At 38.9% G+C, this 12,782-nt stretch overlaps 1 protein-coding gene across 1 annotated transcript in view; it reads left to right on the top strand.

Moving 5' to 3' along the window:
- The window catches only part of SMAP1 (small ArfGAP 1), a 153,663-nt gene that overhangs the window by 50,921 nt on the left and 89,960 nt on the right, over positions 1 to 12,782 (top strand). The window contains exon 2 of the mRNA XM_004696318.2: positions 8,096 to 8,229. Within this exon, the coding sequence (XP_004696375.1) occupies positions 8,096 to 8,229 (134 nt within the window). The remainder of the gene's footprint in view (positions 1 to 8,095; positions 8,230 to 12,782) is intronic.

Raw genomic sequence — 12,782 nt, 5'->3', positions numbered from 1 at the left:
TATTTCAACCTCTATAAATGCCCTTTGCCTCCTAGTTCTTTCCTCTATTTCCTTTTACTTTCCTCTTGTCCCACTATCATGTTCAGCCTTCATTTGTGTTTCAGTAATTACTCTTGGTTACATTGCCCTTGATCAAGCCCTACCAGGCCTCCTACACCCTCTTGGCCACTGATTTTGGATCACTTGTTGTTCCCTTTTCCGTGGGCTTAACACCACTTCCTTGCCCCCACCTCCCCCTCTCCCATGTCCCCTCCGGAATTGTCGGTCCTGTTCTTTTCTCCTCCTGATTGTTTATCCAGCTTATCTTGTCTAGGTAGAAGACAGAGCAAAACAAAGCAACATAAGAAAAAACAACAGCAGCAGCAACAACAAAAAAACAAGAAAAGCCTGTAAATAGTTCAAGGTCTGTTTTTGACCTCTAGGAGTGTTTTCCGGTCGAATATGATGGAGTGCCACTCCCTGCCCCCAAAGTCTATTTTTGGCCCTCCCTCTGGACTTCCTTGCTTTGCTCCCCTTGCTGTTCTGTTACACACCCTTAGTATTTTGCCTCGGTGTGGTGGGGTCAGATCGGGTGCAATTCCCACACTGTGTCTCCAGTGTTGTCCCCTGTAGAACTGTGGGTCAGTATGGATGTCATGTCTCCTAGTGGGGCCGGCCATATGGTCCTCTCTATGTGTTGGCTGCTCTGAGCAGGGATATAGTCCTCAAGGGTTGGTGGGCCAGGATGGGGGACACCTTTCTTCTGATGACAACTAAGAACATTTATATTTCATAAGCGTCTAGACCAGCGGTTTTCAACCTGTGGGTTGCGACCCCTTTGGGGGGCCTGGCGACCCTTTAACAGGGGTCTTCTAAGACCATTGGAAAACACATAATTCCAATAGCCTTTGGTACTGAGACCGCTCCTCTGTCTCCACGTGGGTCCGCTCGCATGCCGATATGCCCACATTTGAGGACCTGGTGTGAAGACTGTTACCCATGTTACACCACACTTCAAGACAAAATTTCATTTATTTTTAATTATAAATATTTAACAATATATAATTATGTATTGTTTTTGTGATTAATGACTTCTTTAATTATGTTCAATTTTTTAACAATGAACGATTCAGAACAGAAGACAAATTACAGTTATGAAGTAGCAAAGAAAATAATTTTGTGGTTGGGGGTCACCTCAACATGAGGTCTGTATTAAAGGTTCGTGGAATTAGGAAGGTTGAGAGCCACTTTAGACAATGAGGTAGATTAATTTTTCGGCCACTAGATGGCGTCACGGCCAAACAAAATGCTCACACAAATTTCCTAGGGGCCAGGCTGGTGCTGCAGGTTAAGTGCCTGACTGCTAACTGATAGGTCAGTGGTGTAAACCCACCAGTGGTAGTAAATTACAGGCTCTAACTTACAGACACATTTCTTTTTTATTGTGTTACGCATTACTTTATTTATTTTGAATAAGCTGAAGGTTTATGACTACCCTGCATTGAGCAAGTTGATGGGTGCCATTTTCCCAACAGCGTGTGCTTGCTTTGTATCTTTTTCGCATTTTAGTAATTCTAAGATTTCAACTTTTTCATCATGCGGTTGCATATAGTATAGACCAGATTTTGTTTTAACTTCCTATGTACTGGGAAAGCTAACAATTTATGTCACTGGCTTCATTGTGATATTGTGGTGGTCTGGAACTGAACTCACTATCTTTGAGGTGTGCTCATACTTTCAATGAGTACTGTCAACATTTTGACATCGACATATAATCACATAAGATCTAGAATTCAGGAATGAAAAAAACGAGATACTTGCTAAAAAATAAACCCTAACCAGACCCATTGCAAACAAGTAATTTCTTACCCTGTAAGAGTAGAAATGCCCTATAAAGTTTCAAAGACTATAATCTGTACAAAAGCAGACTGCTACATCTGTCTTCTGGGGAATGAGACTGATGGGATATAACTTTCAATCTTTTGGTTAGCAGCTAAGTGGTGAAGCCACTGGGTCACCAGAGCTCTTTGTATAAACCAGTTGTGGTGGCTACATAATTGGTGTCAGTTTGAGGATTCCGAGTGGAGGGGTGGAGTCTAGCCTATGAATCAGATCATAGCCAATGAGGCCTCTGTGTGGGCACGGCCTTCTCCTGAGGATTCTTTGAACTCTGGTATTCTTCCTTGGATGCGGGAGACTCTCTCAGCTCATTCCCTGGGAGACATCCCTGTGGAGAAGACAAAGGTAGAGAGGCTGATGGAGCCTCCAGACTTCTGAAGCCGGAGAAGCTGCACGGAGACCTGTGCCAGTGCTGAGATGCTTACAATGCCACTGGATCCTCTAGACTCCCTACCCACTGGCCTGTGATCGTCCTGCATCTGACGTTATTGCATGTTTTTCGTGAGGCTGAAGAGGGCTTTATAGATTGGTATCGGGCATATGAGCTAATATCGAATTTATGAACTTGATCTGGACCGGGCTGGGATGTTTTCTCAATATTCAACTTATGTATATAAAGCTCTTTCTTATTAATGTGTGTTAATGAATATGTTTTTCTAGTTTACCCAAACTAACATACAAGTAGAAAATTTTGTTACTGTATTTTAATTGAAGCCTTGCTGGTGTGTATATATCCTATGTTTTGGAGTAACCTACAGTGGGTTTCTTGTTAATCTCAAAGTTATTAGTTCAAACCTTCAGCAGCTCTGCAGGAGAAAGATGTGACTTAAGATTTACAGGCTCTGAATGCTGTGAGTCAGAATCAATTCATTGGCATTGGTTTGCTTTTTCGGTTTTGAAATTTAATGAATACATAGAATACTACTAAAAATTTTGATGCTAGATAGCTGTTTTCAATATTGTCAAGTGTGTTTACATTGTCTGAGATTTTCTTTTGATCTTACAAATAGTGTTTGTCTCCCCCCAACCCCCCCAGTTTGGGTGGTGTATAATCCACATATACAATTCAGTAGTTAAGTCACACCAGGAAGAGTTGTACACCTTTTTTAGAAAACTTGTGAATTAGAGCAAATTATAATGTATCTTTTAAAAAAAAAAAAAAATAATGTATCTTTTTGTTCTGAAAAGGGGGCAGTAGGGTCAAAAGTTTGGGAGCCTATAATTTAGAGTAACCTATTGTATTAGTCTGGGTATACTAGAGAAAAAAATTCATGACACTTGCATGTATTAAAAAAAAGCTTTATATCAAAGAGCAATTGTATGTTGAGAAACATTCCAATCCAGATCAAGTCCTTAGGTCCAGTATTATCCCATATGTGCAGTACTAGTTCATAAATTCCCTTTTTAATCTTGCACAGACATGCAATAATGCCGAATGCAGGAAGATCACAGGCCAGTGGGTGGAAAGTGTTGTAGATCCAGTGGTGGTGGAAGCATCTCAGCTCTGATGTGGGGCTGCACGTGGCTCCTCCAGCTCCAGGACTCTGTGTGCCTCCACGTGGCTTGTCAACAGGAATGTCAAGCAGAGTATATATGTGTCTCGCCTTCAGCAAGCTATTTATCTCCTTAGTGCCCCCAAATGACCTTATTGACAGGCTAAATTCCACCCTTTCACTCTTGGTAGTTTCAAGTTGGCAACCGATTATGTAACTGCCACACTTACAGACCAAATTGCCCTGTGTCACATGAACTTAGTTGCTTAGTCCCATAAAGCAAGGTCATTTTCTTGAATAATCAAAATTGTTCTTTGGTTCCGTAAAGTCAGATTCAACTCAGATTCCACATGTAATATAAAGAGACACCACCAAGTTCTGCCTTGTGCTCCCAATCGTTGCTGTGTTTGAGCCAATTATTGCTTCCATGGTGTCAATTCTTGTTGATCAACGGTATAGCTGTAAAAAATCTGTAAATTATTTATACTGTATACAGCATATATAATGTATACACTAATCAGATTTCACCATCGTTTCAATAATGTCAAGGATACTTTTTTTCCGGGGGGGAGAGGTGTCTTGTCAGACTTAAATACTAAAGGGCCAAAGCCAAACCCAACCCATTGTCATCAAGTTAATTAAGACTCATAGCAGCCATATGGGGGAGTCTGAGGTTTTAAAAATCTTCATAGGCACAGGTAGCCAATTGCAGCACCCACGTTGAATTTAGTAGTCCAGTACTTACCCGAAAGCGCCAATGTGGCTCCGTAATGAAGAGCAGTGTCACATAAATAAGCAAACCCATGGATTGGAACCAGACCATTTATAAAGAGCGTCTGCTTGCTTGGTATTACTGGCGTCATGAACTAAATGCACTCTACAAAGCTAGAGTAATCATGCCAATGTGATAATACTTCAGGACAGCCATAGACCAGTGGAATAGAATTGAGAAACTTACACATCTGTGGCAAATTGATTTTCCATAAGGGTGCCAAATCAGTTCAGTGTAGCAAGGAATAGTGTCTTCATTAATTGATGAAGAAGCTGTATGCAACCCTCATATTATAATGAAAGTTAAAATGAATTGGTGACTTAAATGTAAGAACTAAAATCACACAAAAACTCTTAGAAGAAAACATAGAAAGACAGGTTCAGGGTCTTTTCGGGTAATGGATTTTGAGGTATGACTCCAAAAGGAATGAGCAACAAAAAAGGAGACTGGACTTTATCTAAACTGAAATATTTTGTATGTTAAAGGACATTATCTAAAAAGTGGAAGGCACTTGGAGATAATATTTGGAAACTGAAGCTCAGTTAGGAGTCTCGGTGGTGTAATGGGTTATATGTCAGAATGTTAACCCCAAGGAAAACCATTTGAACCTACTAGCTGATTCACGGGATAAGAGGTTTTCTGCTCCCGTAGAGATTTATAGCCTTGGAAAACCAAAGGGCAGTTCTATGTCTTACAGGGTCCCTGAATCAAGATTAATTGAGTGGCAGTGAGTTTAATATTCAGTGTAATAATTGAATATCCAGAATCGATGTTCTTGTTGTTAATACCCTAATTTAGTGCCCTTAGGTAGTGCTTCTATGTAAAACAGAATGAAGCACAGTGAGGGGCCTGCATCATGCTCACAATTGCTCCCATGTTTGAGCCCATTGTTGCATCCACTGTGTCTGTTTTGTTGAAGATATTCTTTTTTTGCTGCCCCTCTACCAAGCATAAAGTCTTTTTCTAGGGACTGGTATCTCTTGACATGTCCAAAGGACACGCTCTTCCAAGGAACATTCTGGCTATATTTGTTCCAAGACAGATTTGTTTTGGCAGTCCATGCATGGTACTTTGTTGAACGTTCTTCGCCAGCATTGTAATTCAAACAAATTGATTTTTCTTCATTGTTCTTTATTCAGTATCTAAGTTTCACATGCTTATGAGGCAGTCGAAAACACTATGGCTTGGGTCAAGTGTACCTTAGTCTTCAAATACCATCCTGGTGTTTCAGTCCAGCAGATTCACCGAGTGCAATGCATCATTTGATTTTTTGACTCCTGCTTCCGTGTGCGTTGGTTGTGGATCCACACAGGACAAAATTCTTGCAAGCTTCAATCATTTCTCCATTTATCATGATGTTTCTTATTGATTCAGTTGTGAGGATTTTGGTTCTTTTTACATAGAGTTGTAATCTACACTGAAGGCTGCAATCTTTGATCTTATCAGTAAGGGCTTCAAGTCCTCATTTTCAGCCTGCAAGATTATGTCATCTAAATACCACAGGTTGTTAATAAGCCTTCCACCAACTCTCTTGCCACAGTCTTTATATAATCCAGCATCTGGTTATTTGCTCAGCACACAGATTGAATAACTATAGTGAGAGGTTGCAACCTTGGTGCACACCTTTCCTCCTTTTTAAACCATGTGTTGTTCTCTTGTTTTGTTCTCTTAACTGCCTCTTGATCCATGTGTAAGTGCTGCATGAACACAATCGAGTGTTCTGGAATTCCTATTCTTCTCAAGGCTAACCATAATTTGTTATAGTCCAGTAAAATATAAGTAAACATTTTTCTGTATTTGCTTTCAGCCAAGATCTATCTTTTTTTGGGGGGGTGGGGGGGTTGCCTCTTACAGCTCTTATCACAATCCATACATATATCCATTGTCAAAACACATCTGTACATATGTTGTCATCACCTTTTTCAGAACATTTTCTTTCTACTTGAACCCTTGGTATCAGCTCCTCATTCGCCCCCCCTTCCCCATGTCCCCTTGAGAATTTATAAATTTTTAAAAAATTTCTTACACTGACCACTGTCTCCCTTCACCCACTTTTCTGCTGTCCATTCCCCTGGGAGGGGGGCGCCATATGTCAGTTATTGTGATCATTTCCCCATTACTCACCCCTCCCCTTTCCCTTTCCCTCTAGTATAGCTGCTCCCCTTATTTGTCTTGAGGGGTTTATCTGTTCTGGATTCCCTGTATTGTGAGCTCTTAGCTGTACCAGTAGATATGTTCTGGGCTAGCCAGATTTGTAAGATAGAATTACAGTCATGATAGTGGGAGGGTGGTGGGAATCATTAAAGAACTAGAGGAAGAACACACACTTGTGTGTTTCTTCAGTGTTGTGCTACACCCTGATTGGCTCGTCTCTTCTTTGTGGTCCTTCTGACGGGGTATCCAGTTGACTGCTGATGGGCTTTGGGTCTCTACTTTGCCATCCCCCTCATTCCCATTGATAGGATTTGTTTTGTTTTGGGTCTTTGATACCTGATCCCATTGACACCTCATGATCACACAGGCTGGTGTGTTTCTTCCATGTGGGCTTTGTTGCTTCGCAGCTAGATGGCCGCTTGTTTTATCTTGAAGGCTTTAAGACCCCAGACGCTCTATCTTTTGATAACCGCGCACCATCACTTTCTTCACCATATTTGGTTTTGCACCCATTTGTTTTCAGCGATCTCATCAGGGAAGGTGAGCATCACTGAGTGCTGTGTTGTAGAACAAAGTGTTCTTGCGCTGAGGGGAGTACAAGCCAAAATCCATCTTAAATCAGCAATGATATCCCATGCTCCACATTCTCTTCAGAATCCACCTGAGTCTCTGGCAACTCCTGGTCAGTGTACTGTTGGAACTGTTTGTTGTTGGATGATCTTTATCAAAATTTTACTTGCATCAGATACTGTTTTATAAATTGAATATTCTGTTGGGACACCATTCTTTGGATTGAGTGAAGCTATGTATCTTCCAGTCAGCTGGCCAAGTAGCTGTCTTCCAAATTCCTGTCATAGATGAGGGAGTGTTCTCAGTGCTTCATCAGCTTGTTGAAACATTTCAATTGGTATTCCGTCAATTTCTGGAGCCCAGTTTTTGGAATGTTTTCAGTGCTATTAGTTCTTCCTTCAGTACCATTGGTTCTTATTCATATGCTACCTCCTAAGATGGTTGAATGTTGTTGACCAGTTCTTTTTGGTACAGGGACTGTGTGTGCTTTCCATCTTCCTTTGCTGCATCCTAGGTCGTTCCATATTTTGAATCTTTCAAGATTACAATTTGAGGTTTGAATTTTGAGATCTTTCAGTTCAAGATATGCTGAGCAGGTTCTTCTTTTTTGGTTTTCTAATTCCAGGTCTTCACACATTTCATTATAATATTTTACTTTGTCTACTTGAGCTGTTTTTTGAAATATTTTGTCTAGCTCGTTGGCTTTGTCCTTCCATTTATTGTAGTACTCTACGATGAAGAGCAGGTTTCTATATTTTTCCAACCAAAAATAAGTAAGATTTTTTTAACCAGGATGAGATTCTTTAACCAGGACAAAGCCAAAGCACACTCACGGCCATTGATGGCGACTCTGTCGAAGAGGTAGAATTCCCTTCAGAGTGTAACTCTTAGTGGGAGTAGAAAGCCTGCCTTTTTGCAGCAGGGAAATTTGCAGAGTATAAAGGTGTTTACAGAAAGAAACTGTGTATTAATTTTAGACAGGTTTTTTGGGAAAATTTCCAGGGAAGCAAAATGAATAAAATCATTAAAATTCCTGAAGGGTGATTTATAACCTGTCAGTGCAGCCAAGACACATCTCTTGTTAGCATGATTGTCTTAATTGTTTGAAAATTTGAATGTAATTTCTATAAATTTCCATGACATAATGTTACAAATCTCAAGAAGCTTCTAATGTACTTTAATTTTTGTCTTTAATCTCTGCTTTCCTTTGTGTCTTCTCTTTACCTAGGCCCCCGATGGGCTTCCTGGAATATTGGTGTGTTTATTTGCATCAGATGTGCTGGAATCCATCGAAATCTTGGGGTTCATATATCCAGGGTCAAATCAGTCAACCTAGACCAATGGACACCGGAACAAATACAGGTAAGCCTTTTCTTAGGGAAAAAAAAAATCTTAAAATATTTAAAAACAACTTATCAATCTTTGACCTTTTTTTTTTTTTTTTTGCATCTGAAAGTTAACATTGAAGAGAAAGAAGTATGCTGAAAGGGCATGTGCCACATACGAGGGATACGCAGAAAACCCTGATATCCCCCCCGCCCCTCAAACTGTTTGTAAATTTTTTACAGAACAACTTTATCACCTTCAAAGTACTCTCCATTACACTTACTACATTTGTCAAATCTGTGATTCCATTCTTGCAAACATTCTTCAAACTGTTTGGATGGCTGACAGCACTTCCTTGTTTTTTCTTCACCTCTTATATGTTATCAAATCGCTGCCCTTTCATGTCCCTCTTCATTCACAGAAACAAAAAAAAGTTGCATGGAGTGGGATCAGGTGAGTCGGGTGCATGGAGCAAGTGAGGCATACTGGGTTTTTTTTGTTTTGTTTTGTTTTTTTCCAAAAACTTGCACACACAGATGGCCGCGTGAGCAGGTGCATTGTTGTTGTGACAAAACCAGGCCCCCATCTACCACAAATCTGGCCAGTTTTGTCACACGTTGTTACATTATATTTTCAGAACCTCTAAATAAGAAAGCTTGGTTAACAGTCTGACCTGGTGGAACAAACTCCAAATGCACGACAGGTCAACATTTTTGTCCATCTGGGAAGTTAGCGAACAACCAGAATGAGGTTTATCATCAATTGACATTTTATGCAGTGAGAAAACCACTTGTACACTTGAGTTTTTCCCATTGTGCTGTCCTTGTAAGCCGTTCAACATCACAACAGTTTCTGCAGCATTTTTCCTGAGCAGGAAACAAAATTTCACAGCCACACTCTCTTAAATCGACCTTTGCAACAAATGAGATTTGAGTGAATTGCTTTTATGAAAACATTCACTGTGACCAGAGAGAACCTTTTCAGGTGACACCTCTGGGTGTAGTAAATCAGAGTTGCTTGATGCTCGCCTCGCGGGGAAAAATGCATACTGCAAAAGCTCCGCTACACAATTCCTATTTGGTTGTTTGTTTTTTGTACCCCCTCGTATGTTTGAATTGTCACTTTGGATGGTTATTTCTTCTTGGGTCTATAGTAAAGTCAGTTTTTAATCTATTTTTGACTAAAAATGTTGGTTTTAAAATATTAAAGAATGAATTTCCTGTTTTTGTATGGGTGAAATTTGCCAATGTATATATTTTTCTTGTCAGTAGAGGGAGCTTAGGTAAAGATAAAAGAAAATGCTTCTGAATGGACTTGAAGGATTTTCATTTAAAAAGGCTCTGTCTGAAAAGCCAGAACCTACTTGCTAGAAGAGAGCCTAGTGAGAAATAATTCTAGTGATTGATGCTGGTTTGTTTAGAGTGATGTCACGTTGTCAGGGATGAACGTAGAATTATAAGGTTTGCTGAGTTTATAATATTTCAGTCTTAAATTTTTGATTTTGTACTTCACAACCCTCAAGGTTGGCTACTAGTATAAAATAAAATGATACTTTCTCATGGTATTCTAATGTAATTCTGTGAAATTTTTCCTAGTGTCCTTTTGAAATTTTCAGTATGAAGACTTAAATATATAGGGTATGTATTTTGCATATTATGTACATGTATGTTATATACATGCATACTCGAAATCAGAAACAACCAAAATAGATGTTGTGGATGAAGGTAGGGGTGAATAGATAGAATAAATATCTGCAGTTTATAAAGTTAAACATAATTTTATAAAGCTTCAAATTTCTGAACTTTTTACTGGCTAAAACATAAAAGGAAATAAGATACTGTATGTGTGTTCAAGAAACTGAAAAAACATTAGTTACATCTAGGAAGCAAAACTTAAAATATATGTACTTTTCATATGACGGGGGTCTTAAAATCTCTGTAGTAAATGTAACTAATTTCATGATTTTAATTCTAAAGAATATCCGAGGTGGTATCTGACAATATAACTCGGTGTTGCCGATCGATCATGAAGATCTTAAGCATTTTAATGGTTCATTTTAAATAAAGAGAAACCGTGGCATCCTTGGGGAAATCAGGTAGGACTCCAGAAGTCATATTTTTCTTAAGTAAGGTGTTGAGGTGTGACCAAGAAGGCTGTTTGAGGTGAGCTTTCTGCTGTGGGGCTGACATGCAGCTGTTCTGAGGTCAGGGCAGAATTTCTTAACCAAAGCACTTGATACACAGACTTATCATGGGGCAAGTGACAGGATACATCCCGAGATAGTGAATTACGTACTGTAATTGACTTGGTGGCAGGGAGTTTTTGAGTGAGTTAATCCACTGTGATGATATGGGTGCTAAATGTACTACTGAGTAAATAGACAAAAGATTCATTGCAGTAGTAGTAGTTTTCAATATAAATTAATTTTTGAGACTCTTTGTTAAAACAATTTAATGTTAGCAGCTATAGACGTTCAGACCTCTGAGGTAAATGGGTGGTCATAGCACTTACCCGTTAAGGGCGCTCCTCCTCAATGAGAAAAATCTTTAAAAATTGTGAGAAACAATCCTATTTTCTGTGGTTGTAGGTTTGTTTCAGAAATCCGTTGTTCATACCATGACATTTTATTTGGATGTGTTTTTTACATTAAGATTAATGGAAGTATTATAGGGAATATAATTCACAGATCTAAGTGAGTAAATTTTGAATTTTAGTAAATGTCTGTGCCAGCTAACAGCATCAGTGAAACCGTAGAGCATTTCATCACCTTAGAGAGAGTGAAGAGGACTTGAAGCACTTACAGATAGAGATCAAGGTATAGCTTACAGCTCAATGTAAAGAAAATAAAAATCCTCACAACTGAACAATAGCATCATGATAAACAGGAAAGATCGCACTTGTCAAAGATTTCCTTGTGCTTAGATCCACAATCAATACTTAGTGGAAGCAGCAGCCAAATAAAATGGTGTGTTGCATTGGACAAATCTGCACAAAACCTCTTTAAAGTGTTGAAGAACAAGGATGTCTATTTGTGCACTAAGGGGCCCCTGACTTAAGCCATGGAATTTATCATGCCTTCATATGCATGTGAAAGCTAAAAAATGAATAAGGAAGACCATAGAAGAATCCGTTTATTTGCATTATGGTGCATTTGAGGAATCTTGAAAGTTCTGTGTCCCGTCTGAAGAACAAAGCTTTCTTGGAAGAAGTACAGCCAAAAGTGAGTATGGTCAGACTTTGTCTCCCATACTTTGGACTTATTCTCAGGGGCAACCAGTTCCTCAAAAGGATGTCTGTCATGTGTGATCGGAGATCTGTGGGGGAAAAAGGAAGACCCTTGATGATGTGGACTGGCGTAATGGCTGCCAATAGGGGCTCAAACAGCAATTGTGAGCATAGCGCAGGACTGGGCAGTGTTTCATACTATTTTATGTAGGGTTGCTATGAGCCGGACTGATTTGATGGTACCTAACTATTAACAACAGAAAGACTTTCCTTGGGCCGTTTGCAGTCAGCTCCTCTGGTGGCAGCCCCCTACGCTGATTTCTGTCCCCTAAGATTGGGCTTGGTAAATGTGCCATTTTTTATCTTTCAGAATTGATGTTACTGAGACTGATTTTTAATTTAGCTCAGCAAATGTGATCACAGTATGTTTATTACACTGTTGTATATTTTATAAAGAATTTCTTTGATACAAGAAAGAGATGCCTGGGAGGGATGTGTAGAATTAATGAAATAGTTTTACTACAATAAGTTCTACTCTGCATCTTTTTCCATGATCACCACCAAGATTTCATGTTAATTATATTTCCAATTTTCAAACATGATACTTAGTTTTGGTTTGACCTATTAATTAGATCTTGCATTAGTAAATGTAGAAATGTGACTTAAAAACTATATCCAAACAAGCTATTAATCTAACGAAGCATCTTTTTGTAAGTCTGTAGCATAGGCCCCCAAATTTTTTTAAACTACTACCCAAAAGGGGATACCTTTTTCAGAAAAAAAACTTCTCAGCACCCCCTGGCATTTAGAAACATTTTCACTGTAGCTCATAATCCATGGTAAAGTATAGGCACCTGCTTTTGTAGCCCCCATGGGTTATTCCAGTGAGCCCAAGGGGTTGGTATTTCACACTTTAGGAAATACTTTTCTATATTACATAACAGCTGGCTTTCAATTGAAACCCCAATTATTTACATATGTATTTTGTATGTCTGATTTTTTTTTTAGTATCTACATTAGAATCACTGTGTACTTATTTTAAAAAGAGAATAATTTGGCTCTCCAAACTTAGTTTATTAGCATTGAAATATGGTAGTAATTGGCCTATAAAAAGAACACTTTATCATTATACAAGTGGTTAATGGTCATATTAGTAACATCTTTGATACTGGTTTGTCATTTACATTGCACATTTTGGAAAGGACCAAAATTTAAATACTTTTTAAAAAGTACAGCTTCATTTTTTATTTTGTACTGATTCATGAGCCTCAGTTAAAGATGGGCTCACACATTGTAGCAATTGCGAGACGAGGTTGCTATGTGTCAGAACCAACCTGACTTGGTCACATCTTTTTTTTTTTTTT

The sequence above is a fragment of the Echinops telfairi genome, unplaced genomic scaffold (assembly GCF_000313985.2).
Source record: "Echinops telfairi isolate 266 unplaced genomic scaffold, ASM31398v2 ScPeMD7_3533;HRSCAF=4204_0, whole genome shotgun sequence".
Taxonomy (NCBI): Eukaryota; Metazoa; Chordata; class Mammalia; order Afrosoricida; family Tenrecidae; genus Echinops; species Echinops telfairi.
Note: the sequence above shows the minus strand (reverse complement) of the source record. Positions and strands in the feature narration are given on the sequence as shown.